Source organism: Triticum dicoccoides, chromosome 4B, assembly GCF_002162155.2.
Source record: "Triticum dicoccoides isolate Atlit2015 ecotype Zavitan chromosome 4B, WEW_v2.0, whole genome shotgun sequence".
In the NCBI taxonomy this organism is placed as follows: Eukaryota; Viridiplantae; Streptophyta; class Magnoliopsida; order Poales; family Poaceae; genus Triticum; species Triticum dicoccoides.
Window position 1 is genome coordinate 519,102,353 of NC_041387.1, and position 13,415 is coordinate 519,115,767.

The following is a 13,415-nucleotide window of genomic DNA, read 5'->3' on the forward strand; positions in this document are numbered from 1 at the left end:
GGTGAAAGAAAAGGTGCCAAGATCACAGCCAAAGAGCTATGTGTATTGGTACTCCACCTCCTTAGCCTCCCCAAAGCAATAAATTCTAATCAAGAAAAATGATTTTTGATTCTTATAATTGTTCAAAGCCACGTAGTATGGATTCAAATTTTTAGCACACTCAAGAGATAGATTTCGAAGAGGGGTTATATATTATGTAGATGGTTCTACTAGGACTAATGTGTATGAGGCAATTTTGAACATAATTATGTTAAGGATTTATTTTATACTTAAAGCCTAGCGCAGTGCCAAATAGAGCTTAAGCATGGTTAAATGATCATTTCAAGGTCATCGGGCTTAACATGCTTGTACCATTGGCTACTCAAGCACATATTGACCGAGGTCTGCCCCCGGTTGGATCATATTGTCCTTGGTCTAGACTGTGCCATTGGCTTATCTTGATCTATACCGTTCCCTACCGTCGCATGTTATCAATGAAGACAAAAACTAAGGAGTTAACTTTGTGGAGCCAAGCTCTAGCCCAGTTGGAGCACATTGTACTTGGTTTATATTGTGTCATGGGCTCATCTCCTCAAGCCATTAAGGTTTCACATGATCTATTTATCGTGCCCTACCACCGGATCCAATCAATGAAGACACCGAGGATTCAAATCCGTGGAGCAAGTAGCAGAGCTTCACAACAATACATTCAAAAGGAACTTAAACACCGTGCACAACTTCATAGTCACCAAACCTAACCTATGAAGGTCCGGTTTAGGAATCTATGGTGGATCAAAGCTCTTAAAATTGCCTCGAATTGTTCATGGTCGATCCAGCACATGAAGACCAGATTTCTAGTCAATGTCGTTCATTGCCACAACCCCAACTAACTGCTACACTGAACCATTCGAGGCAATTTTAAGACCACATGTAGAATCAACCTCGATAAGAGGCATTTTGATGTTGAGGAAGCAAAGGCTACACGGAACTTGTTGGCTTCGATGAAGTGGTTCCTGAACGTCGCCGATGCATGTGTATCACCGTCATACATGGCCTTTGCAGTATTTTTTTCCTTAGCCTTCTTTTGTGTGGTTGTGGTTGTTGCAGACAATGCGGCAAAGACGACCCATTAGTGTGTGTTGCTGGCCATCGATGGTGTCACTACCTTGCTTGTGGTAGTGGCACGTAGGCTTGTAGTGGACAAGTCTAATCCGGTTAGCAGCAACAACATGAAAGTCATTATGGAGTTGGTGGTAACTCCTTGGCTCAAGGTCGACACGTGGATCGTCCATCTTCGGTGGGGAATGCATGTGGCCTTTAATCACTACATTTTTTTCTTCTTTTTCGAGGGAAAGGGGTGGCCCCCTGATTTTCGTTAAGAAAACCATCAGGTCTTTGCTAAACCACAAAAACATGCCCATCACCAGAGCTCAGGCTTGACGATCTAGACAATCCCAGACAACCATCTAAGACTCTAGAACCCAGCAAATACAAACAAACTATCTAGGAGACTACTGTTCTGCTGACAAAAGAACCTACTAACGCAACTAGATGAGGAGGTCTATTAGAAACTCCCTACAAACAACAATATTGTAGAAATAAAGGACTAGATTACTACATAATATAATAGTCTGAGTATTGAGAAGAACTGGTATAATTTTCCAGATCACGCAGCAAAGAAAGCATGACATCGTCGAAAGGAGAAAGGACCTCCAGCAACATCTTCTTCAGGCCCATCTTTTTCCTTCTCTTCTTTAGCCACTATTGATACTGAGCACACTTGGATGCCATCCTTTTGACACATGAAACACCTCACTTGCTACACGCTCTAGAAGCTTTACTCCCACCTCAACTCCCTTTGATTTTCCGCTTTATCTGCAAAATATACCATGTCTCTATAAGCCTACAAGATTTATAGAGAATCACAAGAGGATCAATCATCCTCTTGCATTCAAAACACATGTCATTTCTGCAAGTCCAAATAGACAGCATTAGAGCAAAAATCCCAACATATAGATTTTCCTTTTCCTAATTTTACCAAAGTGAAGGTAACCAAGAAGTGAACAACACATTCATGTTAGTATGAATTTGGGGCGGGTTAAAGGTGTTTTGGATCACACACCATAGAAATTTAGCAAAAGACTTTGCAAGAAAAGATGATCAACTGTTTCATCCTTTCCACAAAAAACACATTTAGAGTCCCCAGCCTGGCCATTTTAGTATGTTATCTTTAGTCGGCACACTATTCCTGACCATCAACCAAACAAACACTCTAATCTTGGGAGGTACATTAATTTTCCACACAAATTCGAAGGGAAAATTCACACTACTTAGTATCACTTGCTCATAGAGAGATTTGACAAAAAAATCACCTATTGGCATTTAAAACCAAGTAAGTTTATCTTTCTCTTTATTAGAGTCAGATCAGCACAGAGGGTTTTAATTTCATTCCACTATGTCAAAGTGCCCCCCCACAAGGTTCTCCTGAAATGGAACTGCTCCCAACCTTCGTTGATCACCTCAGCAAGTGTCATGTTTCTAGAGAAGCACAAATTGTAGAGTCTAGAATAAAATTGCTTGAGGGGTTTGTCATCAACCCACCAGTGTTCCCAAAACCTGACATTATGCCCATTACCACTTATTTTTAAATAAATTGGAAAAAGAAGTCTTTAATAGACAACAGTGCTTCCCAGAACTCGGAGTCTCTGGCTTCTAGTTTAACCCAGACAGACAGACATTTTGAAGTTTTTCATGTTTCAAGAGGTTTTGCCAAAGCTCTTCTTCAGTTTCTAGCTTCGACAACCATTTAGCAAGGATATAGCTCTGTTCATAATTTCCAGATTTAATAGACCCAGACCCACTTGTTTTTATGTTGGCAAACCTCTGACCATTTCATTAAATGATACTCTTTCTTATCTTTGTCCCCCGCCAGACAATTCTAGCTCTGAAGAAATCAACCCTTTTCCTCACACCAACAGGTATAGGCTAGAAGGACATCATAAATAGAGGAATACTAGTTAGAGAATCGTGCATGACATTGTATTTGTAAGAATACTCTTAATATTTTAAGAGTTGGTAGTTTAGAAAAAACTTGACAGTTGGGGCGCGTTGCTTTGACTTGTTGCATAGATCATAATTTACCTCCGTCCACAATATTTGACCCGAACTACCCCGGAATACCTAGCCCGCGCGTCACTCCCTCCCATGGGCGATACGGGTGGCGGCGACAGGTTTCACACCTATCACCCTCCCCCCCCCCTCCATTGCAGCCTTCGCCTTGCCTTCGCCGACGCTTTCCACCGGGTGAAGCCCGGGCGGAGCTGGTGCGGTGGGACCTACTCGTCTCGCCTTTGGGGCGGCCTGCTTGCGGATGGGGATCCTGCAGCGGGTTGGTGCCGAACCGCGTGTCGTCCGGCGGCGGCGGCTGCTGCCCAAGCGTGGCCATGGGATGCCAGATCAGGGCACCGCTGCTTCGGCATAGCGGCGACGCAAAGCACGATGGTGGCGGCAGACGATGTGGGTCTGGGTGAACCATGGCTGAACTTGCAACCATTGCGAGGCTTTGGAGTTCGTGGTGTCTGCTAGATCCGGCTGTGGTACTCGTGGCCATGTGGACGGCACAGCGGTCTTATCTGATAGTCGGGCAGCTGGAGCTTAGTGTCGTCCTTGGTCGAACTGGCGTAGTTGTTCTGATTCAGATCTAGACGTCTTGGTGATCTAGATCAGGTCGGCCGGGCGGTGGCGGCTGCATGACTCCACGATGGTGGTGGTGGTGAAGCAACCCCTACGGATCCACGATGAATGTGGTCACCGAAAGGTCATCGGAAGGGTTTATCTCTTCAGATCTGGTGGTTGACTTCGACGGTGAGATGCAAACTATTGATGACGGCTTGACGTAGAGGAATGGTTGTGTAGCGGCGGCGGTCGTACTCGCATGTAGCTACTGGGATCGCGGAAAAGTGGTGGCGACAATACATGAGTGATTTCAATGGTGGTGCTACTCGAGCACCCAGACTCGAGTTATATGGTGTGAAAGCCAAGGTCTGCCTAAGTGGTCATACCTGACAATGGCGATGTTTTGTCCACGCCATTACCTTCTTGAAGGCATTGCTCGGATATACTCGGTCTGATTATTCATGGTGAAAACCAACATACTGGCCTTGGTGGTGGGGTCCGGTGATGGCGGGGCTTGAGTGTCGGACCCTTTTCATGGTGAAAACTAAGATACTGGCCTTGGTGGTGGGATCCGGTGATGGCGGCGCTTGAGTGTCGCACCCTTCCTGAAGGAGTCACTATTGAAGAACCTCGTCGCTCGTGTGGTTTCATGAGATGATTGTTGCGGATATGGTCATTGTTGTACTTTGCCGATCGCAGATCTGATTGCTACGGGGTTTTTTTTCGCCTAAGCATTTTTTTATGAAACAAGGCAAAAGACTTGTCATTTTCATTGATTAAGAAGAAGAGAATTGCACATCTAATTAACGGAAAACCGGGCTAAAACCGATACAACTCAACCCACATGACATGGGCACCACCGGCCAACCTGGCCATCGACATGAAACACAGCCACGACGACACATGCCAACAGATGGCCACACGCGCCAGCAAACGACAGCTCCGACTCCGACGACAAGCATCACACAAGGGAAATATGCGGGACTTGCGCCGACCATGCCCTCCGCAAACGGCCACTGAGTGCCTGTCATCGTTGCCACCTGGACCCGCTCCACCGCAACTCCGACTCCAAGGCAACCAAGCAACCCAAAGAAGAGCACCTCGGACACGCCGGAAAGAACCGACTACCAAAGTCCATGCCGCGACCCGAGCTCCTCTCGACGCCATCATCGTTGCCAAAACAGAACCAGCGCCCCGCCTCAGCAAACCATGCGATGGAGATGCCGCCATCCACTGGTCTCCCAGTCGTAGCCGGCTCCAAGACGATGCCCCCAAGGAGGAGAAAGACGCGAAGACGCCTTCATCGCCCGATCCAGCGGATCTGAGGTTTCCCTCCGGAGCCCAAGCCGTAGAGAGGAGGAGCACACCTCCACGACGACGCTTCCAAGAAAGGGTGTGGCACCCGCGGGCACCGCCGTCGCTGGCTTCGATGTAAACCGAAACAAGGATTTCTCCCGGAGGTGCACCGACCACCTACCACCATCGACCCCCGCCCACTGAGCACCACACCCCTGCCGAAGCTGACCCCAATCTGGTCGCGAGATCCCTCTATCCGCCACGCCCAGGCACGCACCGCCCCCTGGCCGGAGCCGCCACCACCAAAACCCGGGGTCGCCGCCCCGGCAACACCAACAACCACGAGTCCCCAAAGCCGGAGACATAGTCAGGGAGACAAGATGCAGCGATGACACCCTCAACAGGGTCACGACGCCCATGGATGCCGCCACATCATCGCCCCGATCGCAGCCAGATATGGTATTCACCGGCAGCTGCAACACACGACCAAAGACCGGCTGGTCCAACCTGCACACCATGGCCACTGATTCGCCCACACGAACACCACAGTCGTCATCATCCACCACCGTCCCGGGGCCGCCGCCCCAGGATCCATCCTCCACCGCAAACAGCAGCTTAGCCAGGGAAGGGCGACCAGGCCCGTCGGCCGAGGGCCCGCCTCGCCGGATCTGAAGGCAGAGGAGGGGCCTGACCAGATCGACGACCGGCCCGAGCCTTGCTGCGAGAGGCCAGCCAACAGCCGAAGCTGCTGCCGGGGAGCCCGAAGCCGCACCGCAAATCACAGATCCGCCGTCGCAGTGAAGCCGGAGCCGCACGGGAGCAGGGAGAGTGTCGCATTCGCCGGGCCCCGTCCAGCTCGCAAGGCGCCGGCACGACGCCGCCAAAGCAGCAGCCGCACACCGGACCGCCAGGAAGCCACATCTGAGAAAAGTCGGCGTCGTGAGAGAAGGCCCCGACCTGAATCAGCGGAGGAAAAAGCTGTCGCGGATGCCCCGCCGCCGCCGTCCGCCCGGCGGCATCCTTCGGCAACGGCGAGGGAGTTGAAGGGGGAGGTAGGTGGCGGCGGCGGTGGGAAGGGTTCCCGCCCGAGCCGCCCGTGAAGGAGACGCGGGGGCAAGCGGTGATAGCTTTCGCCTAAGCATAGCTTTGGTATTATATGACTTTACTAGTTGTTGGCTTGTTTGTATGTGTTGGTGTAGGTTTTGTGCATCCTAGCTATGCAGAGACCGGCTGTGTATTCATCTTGTTTGTATCCTCTTGATGCTTCATTTTGAGTAAATAAATTTCACTCTTTGTCCAAAAACAAAAACAATATTTGACCCACACACAAACCACATACACTACTACAGTATAGGCCATCTAGTCAGCTTAGAAAGCACATTATTGGTGTGTATATGTGTAATGTGGCAACGGGTTGCCGATTTCTGGGGCTTTCATAGATTGACGACCACAATTGACTGGGATAGAGGGTCTCTGACGGCCCAGAATAAGATCCATCTACCAAAGGATTTAGTGTGGTTGGTTTTCCCACTTCAAAACTTCATGGGATAGCTGTGTGAAAATTGGCCCTACTAACCATCTGGTTGTTCGTTTTATACTTACATTAACTTCATTTGTCATTGATTGACAATAATATTTATTTTACACTCAAATATCAATAGAATTATATGGCACGTTATAGGAACATGACATATACAAAATAACTCAAAGCCATCATCTTTTTTGTCATTCTTATCTCGCTCCTCTGTTTGTGTTGCTGAGTTCACGCATCCTATCTTTGCTTCATTGTTTGTCCAACTACATTCTCATGTCCTTCTTCATTTGTTGAACGTCATAGAAATTAGCCAAGGCTCTTTGCTCTTTTCATAATTATGAATCGAGAACATAATTAAGGACCTACGTATGAATAAAGATGAAGTAAGTATCCCGCAAAAAAAAAGATGAAGTAAGTACAAATCGAGAAGTTCTTCCCCGCTCGAGAACATCGATTTCTGTGACACAGTCGATAGATTCAATAAAAAAATATTGTAATCTCCCATTCGACAATATGCATCTATAAGTAGGATGTACGGTTATTACACAAATGGGAGCCTAAACTTAGGTAAAACTACCATGTCACCATTTTCTCCTACGATATATCTTTGGGCATCCCCCTCTACCTACTATTTTCATGCACCCCGTTTGATCATAAGGTGGTGGTGAATCAAACATCGACAGTTGACCCCACTACAGGACACAAGTGTATGTGTTTCCTTGAATCCACCCACTTCTTCATATCGAAACATGCATGACCAAGGAGCCAATCACATCATATGATGTAGATTACAATGAGAATCATCGTTATACAACCAACGGCATCATGGGTGACGACTAGATAGAACTAGAGGGCTAGACGGGGAGAAGACGTGGGTGTGGGCGCCTTCTTCTTCTTCGCCGTCACCTCGTTGCGGGCCTTGTCCGTCGCCGTTGGCTTCCTTGCCCACTTGCCATCTTCCAGAGCAAGCGAAGGGTGACCGGTCGTCTTCGCAGATGGCGCGACCTTGCTGCCAGCGTCTGTTGATGGTGCAGTGTTCCGCACCATTCTCTTCATCCCCAGCCGCTTTCTTGGCGTGGGCGGCGGGGCTGATCAACTTCAGTGGCAACAACTCCGCCCGCGTAGCGTCGGCGGGAGTGGCAGGCAGGGTTGCGGAGGTGGCCTGTGGTCCCATTCCCGTTAGAATTGGGGCCTCCTATAGCTGCGGCTCCTACATTGCACAATGGAGGCGGGAAGTGAGGCGCCGCTGGCGGGAGTTGGGAGGGGACAAATTTTTGCTGAGAATCGTTAGTGGACACTCAAAAATGAGGGAGCTGACAAGTTTTTTGGGCTTGACCCCTCAAAGTTGAGGAGCTAATCGGATAGCAGTTCGGCTAGGCACGGCTATTTCTCTCAGATCCACCAAGATAAACACCGATCTAATCCCGCGAGATCCACCAGAGATACACCTCCACACGCCCCCGACGATGCTAGACGTGCCGCCGAGATGGGGGCTAAGGCGGGTAGAACCTTATGTCATCTTCAGGGACCCACCGCAGGCTCGTGTTCTTAAGCAGGACACAATCCCTACACAAACTAAAAAACCCTAAAAGGAGCCCTCCCATAAGCAAGGGCCGGGATCCATCGCGCCTACATGGCCCTAAGACCACCGAAGACGAGTCAGATCGATGACGACACCAGCAAGAGGCGGGGAAACCCTAGTGTGGGACTTGCTTATGGAAGGAGGAACAGGAAAACCCCGTACACTCGTAGGCGCCGCCCCACTTTAGCGGCGGGGTTATTGTGCAATGCCTGGGCAGGCCATATTAGAGCAGAGCCCAAGTTTTTCTCTCTCACAACTCAATTTCTCTCTCAGGCAGAGTGTTTGGCTACGAAACTAGGTGGATCGTGGCCCAGTTTTGTCCCAACGAAGCTCTGCCATTATCAGCTTATATTTGGCGTCGCCTACCATGCATTATATGTTACTAGGATGTATCACATCTCAGTCAGTGAAGTGTTGCACACATACTAAAATTCAATTTTGTACATTTTCCTATGCTTTGTGGATCATTATAAATTCCTTCACTTTTGTACATTTTTCGTATATCCAGCAATACAAATTGATCCTTCGTTTTTATATGTCAACAGCATGTACAAAACACTTGAGAGATACCGCACCTGCAACTGCAACTCACAGGAAGCGACCCCTCTAGCAGAAAATGAAGTAAGCATCTCAAGTTCTTAACACCTTCCTGAATATAATTAAAGAGGTTATACCTCTCCTTGAACAGAAGCCGTAGCCTGCCGTTTTTGCAAAAAGAAAAGGCAGAGTTATACAAGAGAGAAGACAACACGTTCTCTTTTATTTTATTTTTGCGATGAACACGTTCTCTTTTAAATGTCTATAGTTTCATAGAACGAAATAAATATACTTGTGATTGAAAAGAAATTTACATTCAAGATTAAATGATATGCATGTACAAAAGGATTAATAACAAGTATATACTTTTGTTTTCTATGAGGCATATATTGGTAGTCGTTGCCTAAGGGTTCCTTTTCCCGTCTATTAAAATGAGAATTCGATTAAACTCATTATGCAAAAATATTTATCTAGAGCAATACCATGAAGTTTATAACTATTATTAAGACTATAGCTAAGGCAAAAAAATAATACAATACAGTCATGGAACGATAACCATGCATCATGTCACTAACGCGTCAGGCCTGATGGAATGCTTAAAACCAAAATAAATGGAAATAATAATACAAAAAGGATATTATAACTAATTGCCATGTGCGGCAAACATCAACATGTAGCAACATTAAATTCAGGTGATTGTCCAAGGCTAGGTCCAGGCTGAACGTTGCACTGTCTTGCAGTCTGTTGTTGTTTTCAATCTTTCCTAGCTTCCATTTGATGGGACGACATTTGTTTGAACTGTCTTGTTTCTTTGGCCAACATAGTTTGTTGTCATGTTCATGACTGTACATTTTAGCCTCTCTTTCCCACATACGGCAAGTATTATGTCACTTGAACTGACATGTACCATGCATTCTTTTGTTGTCGAAACTAGATAAATTACCAGCAATATCTGAAGCTGAAGACCAGACTTGAATATCTTGAAAGTTCACAAAGGTAGTTTCCAGACGTTGGGCTGGACGGTTACTTGCTGTGTATATATATTCCAATGTCGCTCCACCTTATCGAAAACCTTATGAGTCCTCGTTCTCATGTCGTAGAAATATTCTCGGTGAGGATCTGGGCCCACTTAGCATGAAGGAACTTGAGCAAATTGAGAACCAAATAGACATATCCCTCAAGCATATCAGGACAAGAAAGGTAGAGAACTTGAACATTTCATGTATATTATATAAGCTCAGGTTCAGCAGCTTCAGATGTTTTTCTTTTATACCGATACTGCTTCAGTTTAGTAAGATGTATTAGTTTCAAATTGTCTTAGTGAAACCTGTTAACTTTAGAGCATCTACATTATACTGTATAAATTGTTGTTAGGATGTATCTGAACTTTTAAGACATTTTTCTATAACATAGTTTGTTGTCATGTTCATGACTGTATATATATATATATATGTATGTATATATTCTGTTGCTGGTTTTTCCTTGATTTATGACAAAGAAATAATTATTTTTTTGCAGAATAAAGTATTACTTGATGAGCTATATGACCTGAAAAGTAAGGTAATGATGAATCATGAACTTCAGACAATCCTCGCCCTATATTGCATGCTTCTTCTGTAATATATATATAATGCATGGCTGGCAAAATGATGTTCTGCAGGAGCAAGAATTGCAGGATCAAAACAAAAACCTGAGGAAGAAGGTACTACCATCGAGCTTACAAAACTATATTCATACCTTTGCTTGACGAAGTTTGTAAACTACACGAAATACAAAACTATATTCATTCTAATCCAAAAAATTGAGTCAAATGTGGCCAAATAAATTTCTCATCACTGTTTTCTTGCGAGTGCCAGTTGCAAGACACCAGCTGTGCCGAGAATGCGCTCCATATGGCCTGGCAAGATGCAGGACAGTGTAGCTCAAGTGGACATGTCATTGATACTACTTATTCAGGACTTGTGCAACACCCGGAACATGATTCCTCCGTGCAAGTTGGGTATGTCTTTCTACATGTCAATCAGTGTAACCTGCCAAATCTCTCCTAGGCATAAACTTTTTTTTTGCAGTATAGTACCCAAACGAGTCATCCATGACCTGTTGAACATGAGTGTTTGGTCAGTTGAAATGGCTTCTTTTCCTGTGTGAAAGGTACAATAATCAGGCCTATGTGGACCAGCCGAACAACGAAGACATGGCTTCTCAGCGCCTTCATGGACTTGGATCATCTGCAGGATGGATATGATTGGTTATGGCGACGAGACAGATAGATTTCACGTATATATTGTACGTCCAATCTGGAGTCCAGAAACTCTGCATATGACTGATGTAGCCACTGGTCTATGTACTGAGATCGCTGCTCTTAGCACTTTTCGGAAGAATAAACAGGTGTCGAGTACGTATCTATTGTAATGGTTTATTCATCCACGGACATGGGAGTGGGACATCACGTGGCCTGGCGTTGCGTCCCGTACGTAGCTAATATGTTTGGATTTGTGTGTCACTTGTTATATTTTGTGTGCTGAACGTGTGGTCATTAGGAACCATATGTATGGATCAAAATACCTCTTGTTTTATGGATTTAGAGCATAATCAGTTTGATGCCAAAAATTGGCATTGTGTCGATGTGGAATATAAGGTTTATCTCAGTCATGCTGTCCGGCGGTGCCGACAACGTTCCGACCGGTGAAGATTGGCCAGTCTCTGCCTCGTTGGAGAGCGTGTGAGGTTTGTGTTCCCTACTCGGTCTGGCCGGAATTGGGGCATTCTCAAGACCCTCCTCGCATTTTTCTTCTTTGAGGCGATGATTTGTTACGCAAATCACGGCTGGCTGCATCTTCTGGTCTACATCATATTGTTGGTGATGTGATTGTTTGTGTTCAGAAAAAAAAAGTTACAAGTTTAGTTTGGTGATGAATCTTATGAATTTAATTTTTCTAAGTTCACCAAACAACATCATGCTAAAGATTTACCTCATGAGTACCTAATTGTTACTCTTGCTTCTATTGTCATACCTCCTACTGATCCTTTAGAGCAATACTTGTTACTCCCTCTATTCCTAAATATTTGTCTTTTTAGAGATTTCAAATGGACTACCACATACGAATGTACATGGACATATTTTAGAGTATATATTCATTCATTTTGCTTCGTATGTCGTCACTTGTTGAAATCTCTAGAAAGGCAAATATTTAGGAACGGAGGGAGTAGAACATAAGAATGATATGAATATGCAAGAAAGAAAAGAAATAGATGATATTTTCTTAAGGCAAGAACCTATTCTAAAACATAATTTGCATGTTGAAAGCTTGGGAGATTGTCCACCCGCTAAGGGTGATCCTGTGTTTGAATTAAAGAAATTATATCATGTTATTATCAATTATAACCTTTTAGTGCACAAAAAGCAAACATTGTTGAGCACTCTAAGAAAACATCATGCTATAATTGGATATACTCTGATAATCTCAAGGGCATAGTTATGTGTCAACACAAAATTAATATGGAGCCAGATGCTAAACCTGTTATTGATCATCAACACCGCTTAAATCCTAAGATGTAGGAAGTGGTAAGAAAATGAAATATTAACACTTGTGGAAGTAGGTATAATTTATCATATGGCTGATAGTAGATGGGTAAGTCTTGTTCATTGTGTCCCTAAGAATGGTGGCATTATTGTTGTTCCTAATGATGAAAATGAATTTACCCCGCAAAGAGTTATCATTGGTTATAGGATGGTTCTTGAATTTAGAAAGTTAAATAAGGCTACTAGGAAAGAATATCACCCTTTGTCTTTTATTGATCAAATGTGAGAAAGATTATCTAAGCACACACATTTGCTTTCTAGATGGTCATTCTTGTTTTTCTCAGTTACATGTTCATCCGGAGGATCGAGAGAAAACAACATGTACTTGTCCTTTTGGGACTTTTACTTATAGATGTATGCCTTTTGGTTTATGCAATGCACCTGCTGCATTTCAAAAATGTATGACTACTATATTTTCTGACTTCTTCGAAAAAATAGTTGAAGTTTTCATGGACGATTTCTCCGTCTATGAGACTTCATTTGATGATTGCTTGCATAATCTTGACAAGTTTTGCAGAGATGTGAGGAAACCAGTCTTGTGTTGAACTAGGAGAAGTGCCACTTTGTGGTAAACGAAGGTAGTCTTTGTCATAAAATTTCTGAAATAGGCATTAAGGTAGATAAAGCTAAGGTGGTCTCCATTGAGAAAATGCCATGTCCTAAGATATCAAAGGTAGAAGAAGTTTTATTGGTCATATTGGTTTCCATAGAAGGTTTAAGGAGTTTTCTAAAAATTATAGGCCTCTTACTAATCTTCTGCAAAAATATGTTCCATTTGTTCGTGCTGATGATTGTGTAAATGCCTTTGAAATTTGTAAGAAAGCTTTGATTCCCGCTCTTATTGTTCAACTGTACCTGATTGGAAATTACTCTTTGAAATTATGTGTGATGCTAGTGAGTATGTTGTAGGTGTTGTCCTTGGTTAAAGTTTTGATAAGAAATTGAATATTATTTATTATTCTAGTAAGACTTTGGGCAGTGTCCAAAGTAATTATGCTACTACTAAGAAAGAATTTTTAGCAGTTGTTTTTGCTTGTGATAAGTTTAGACCTTATGTTGTTGATTCTAAAGTAACTATTCATACCGATCATGCTCCCATGGATACGAAAGATGTTAAGACTAGGTTGATTAGGTGGCTTCTTTTATTACAAGAGTTTGATCTGAATATTGTTGATATAAAGGGAGATGAAACTCCTGTAGCTGATAATTCGTCTAGGATGGAAAACATT

General features: G+C 44.3%; 1 protein-coding gene across 1 annotated transcript in view; it reads left to right on the top strand.

The window, feature by feature from the left end:
* LOC119291204 (MADS-box transcription factor 1-like) overlaps nt 1-11,251 on the top strand; it is a 13,621-nt gene extending 2,370 nt beyond the window's left edge. The window contains exons 2-8 of the mRNA XM_037569916.1: nt 8,612-8,687; nt 9,538-9,599; nt 9,704-9,803; nt 10,122-10,163; nt 10,264-10,305; nt 10,460-10,602; nt 10,755-11,251. Coding sequence (XP_037425813.1) covers nt 8,612-8,687; nt 9,538-9,599; nt 9,704-9,803; nt 10,122-10,163; nt 10,264-10,305; nt 10,460-10,602; nt 10,755-10,848 — 559 coding nt within the window. The 3' untranslated portion in view covers nt 10,849-11,251. The remainder of the gene's footprint in view (nt 1-8,611; nt 8,688-9,537; nt 9,600-9,703; nt 9,804-10,121; nt 10,164-10,263; nt 10,306-10,459; nt 10,603-10,754) is intronic.
* The last annotated feature ends 2,164 nt before the right edge of the window (nt 11,252-13,415 follow it).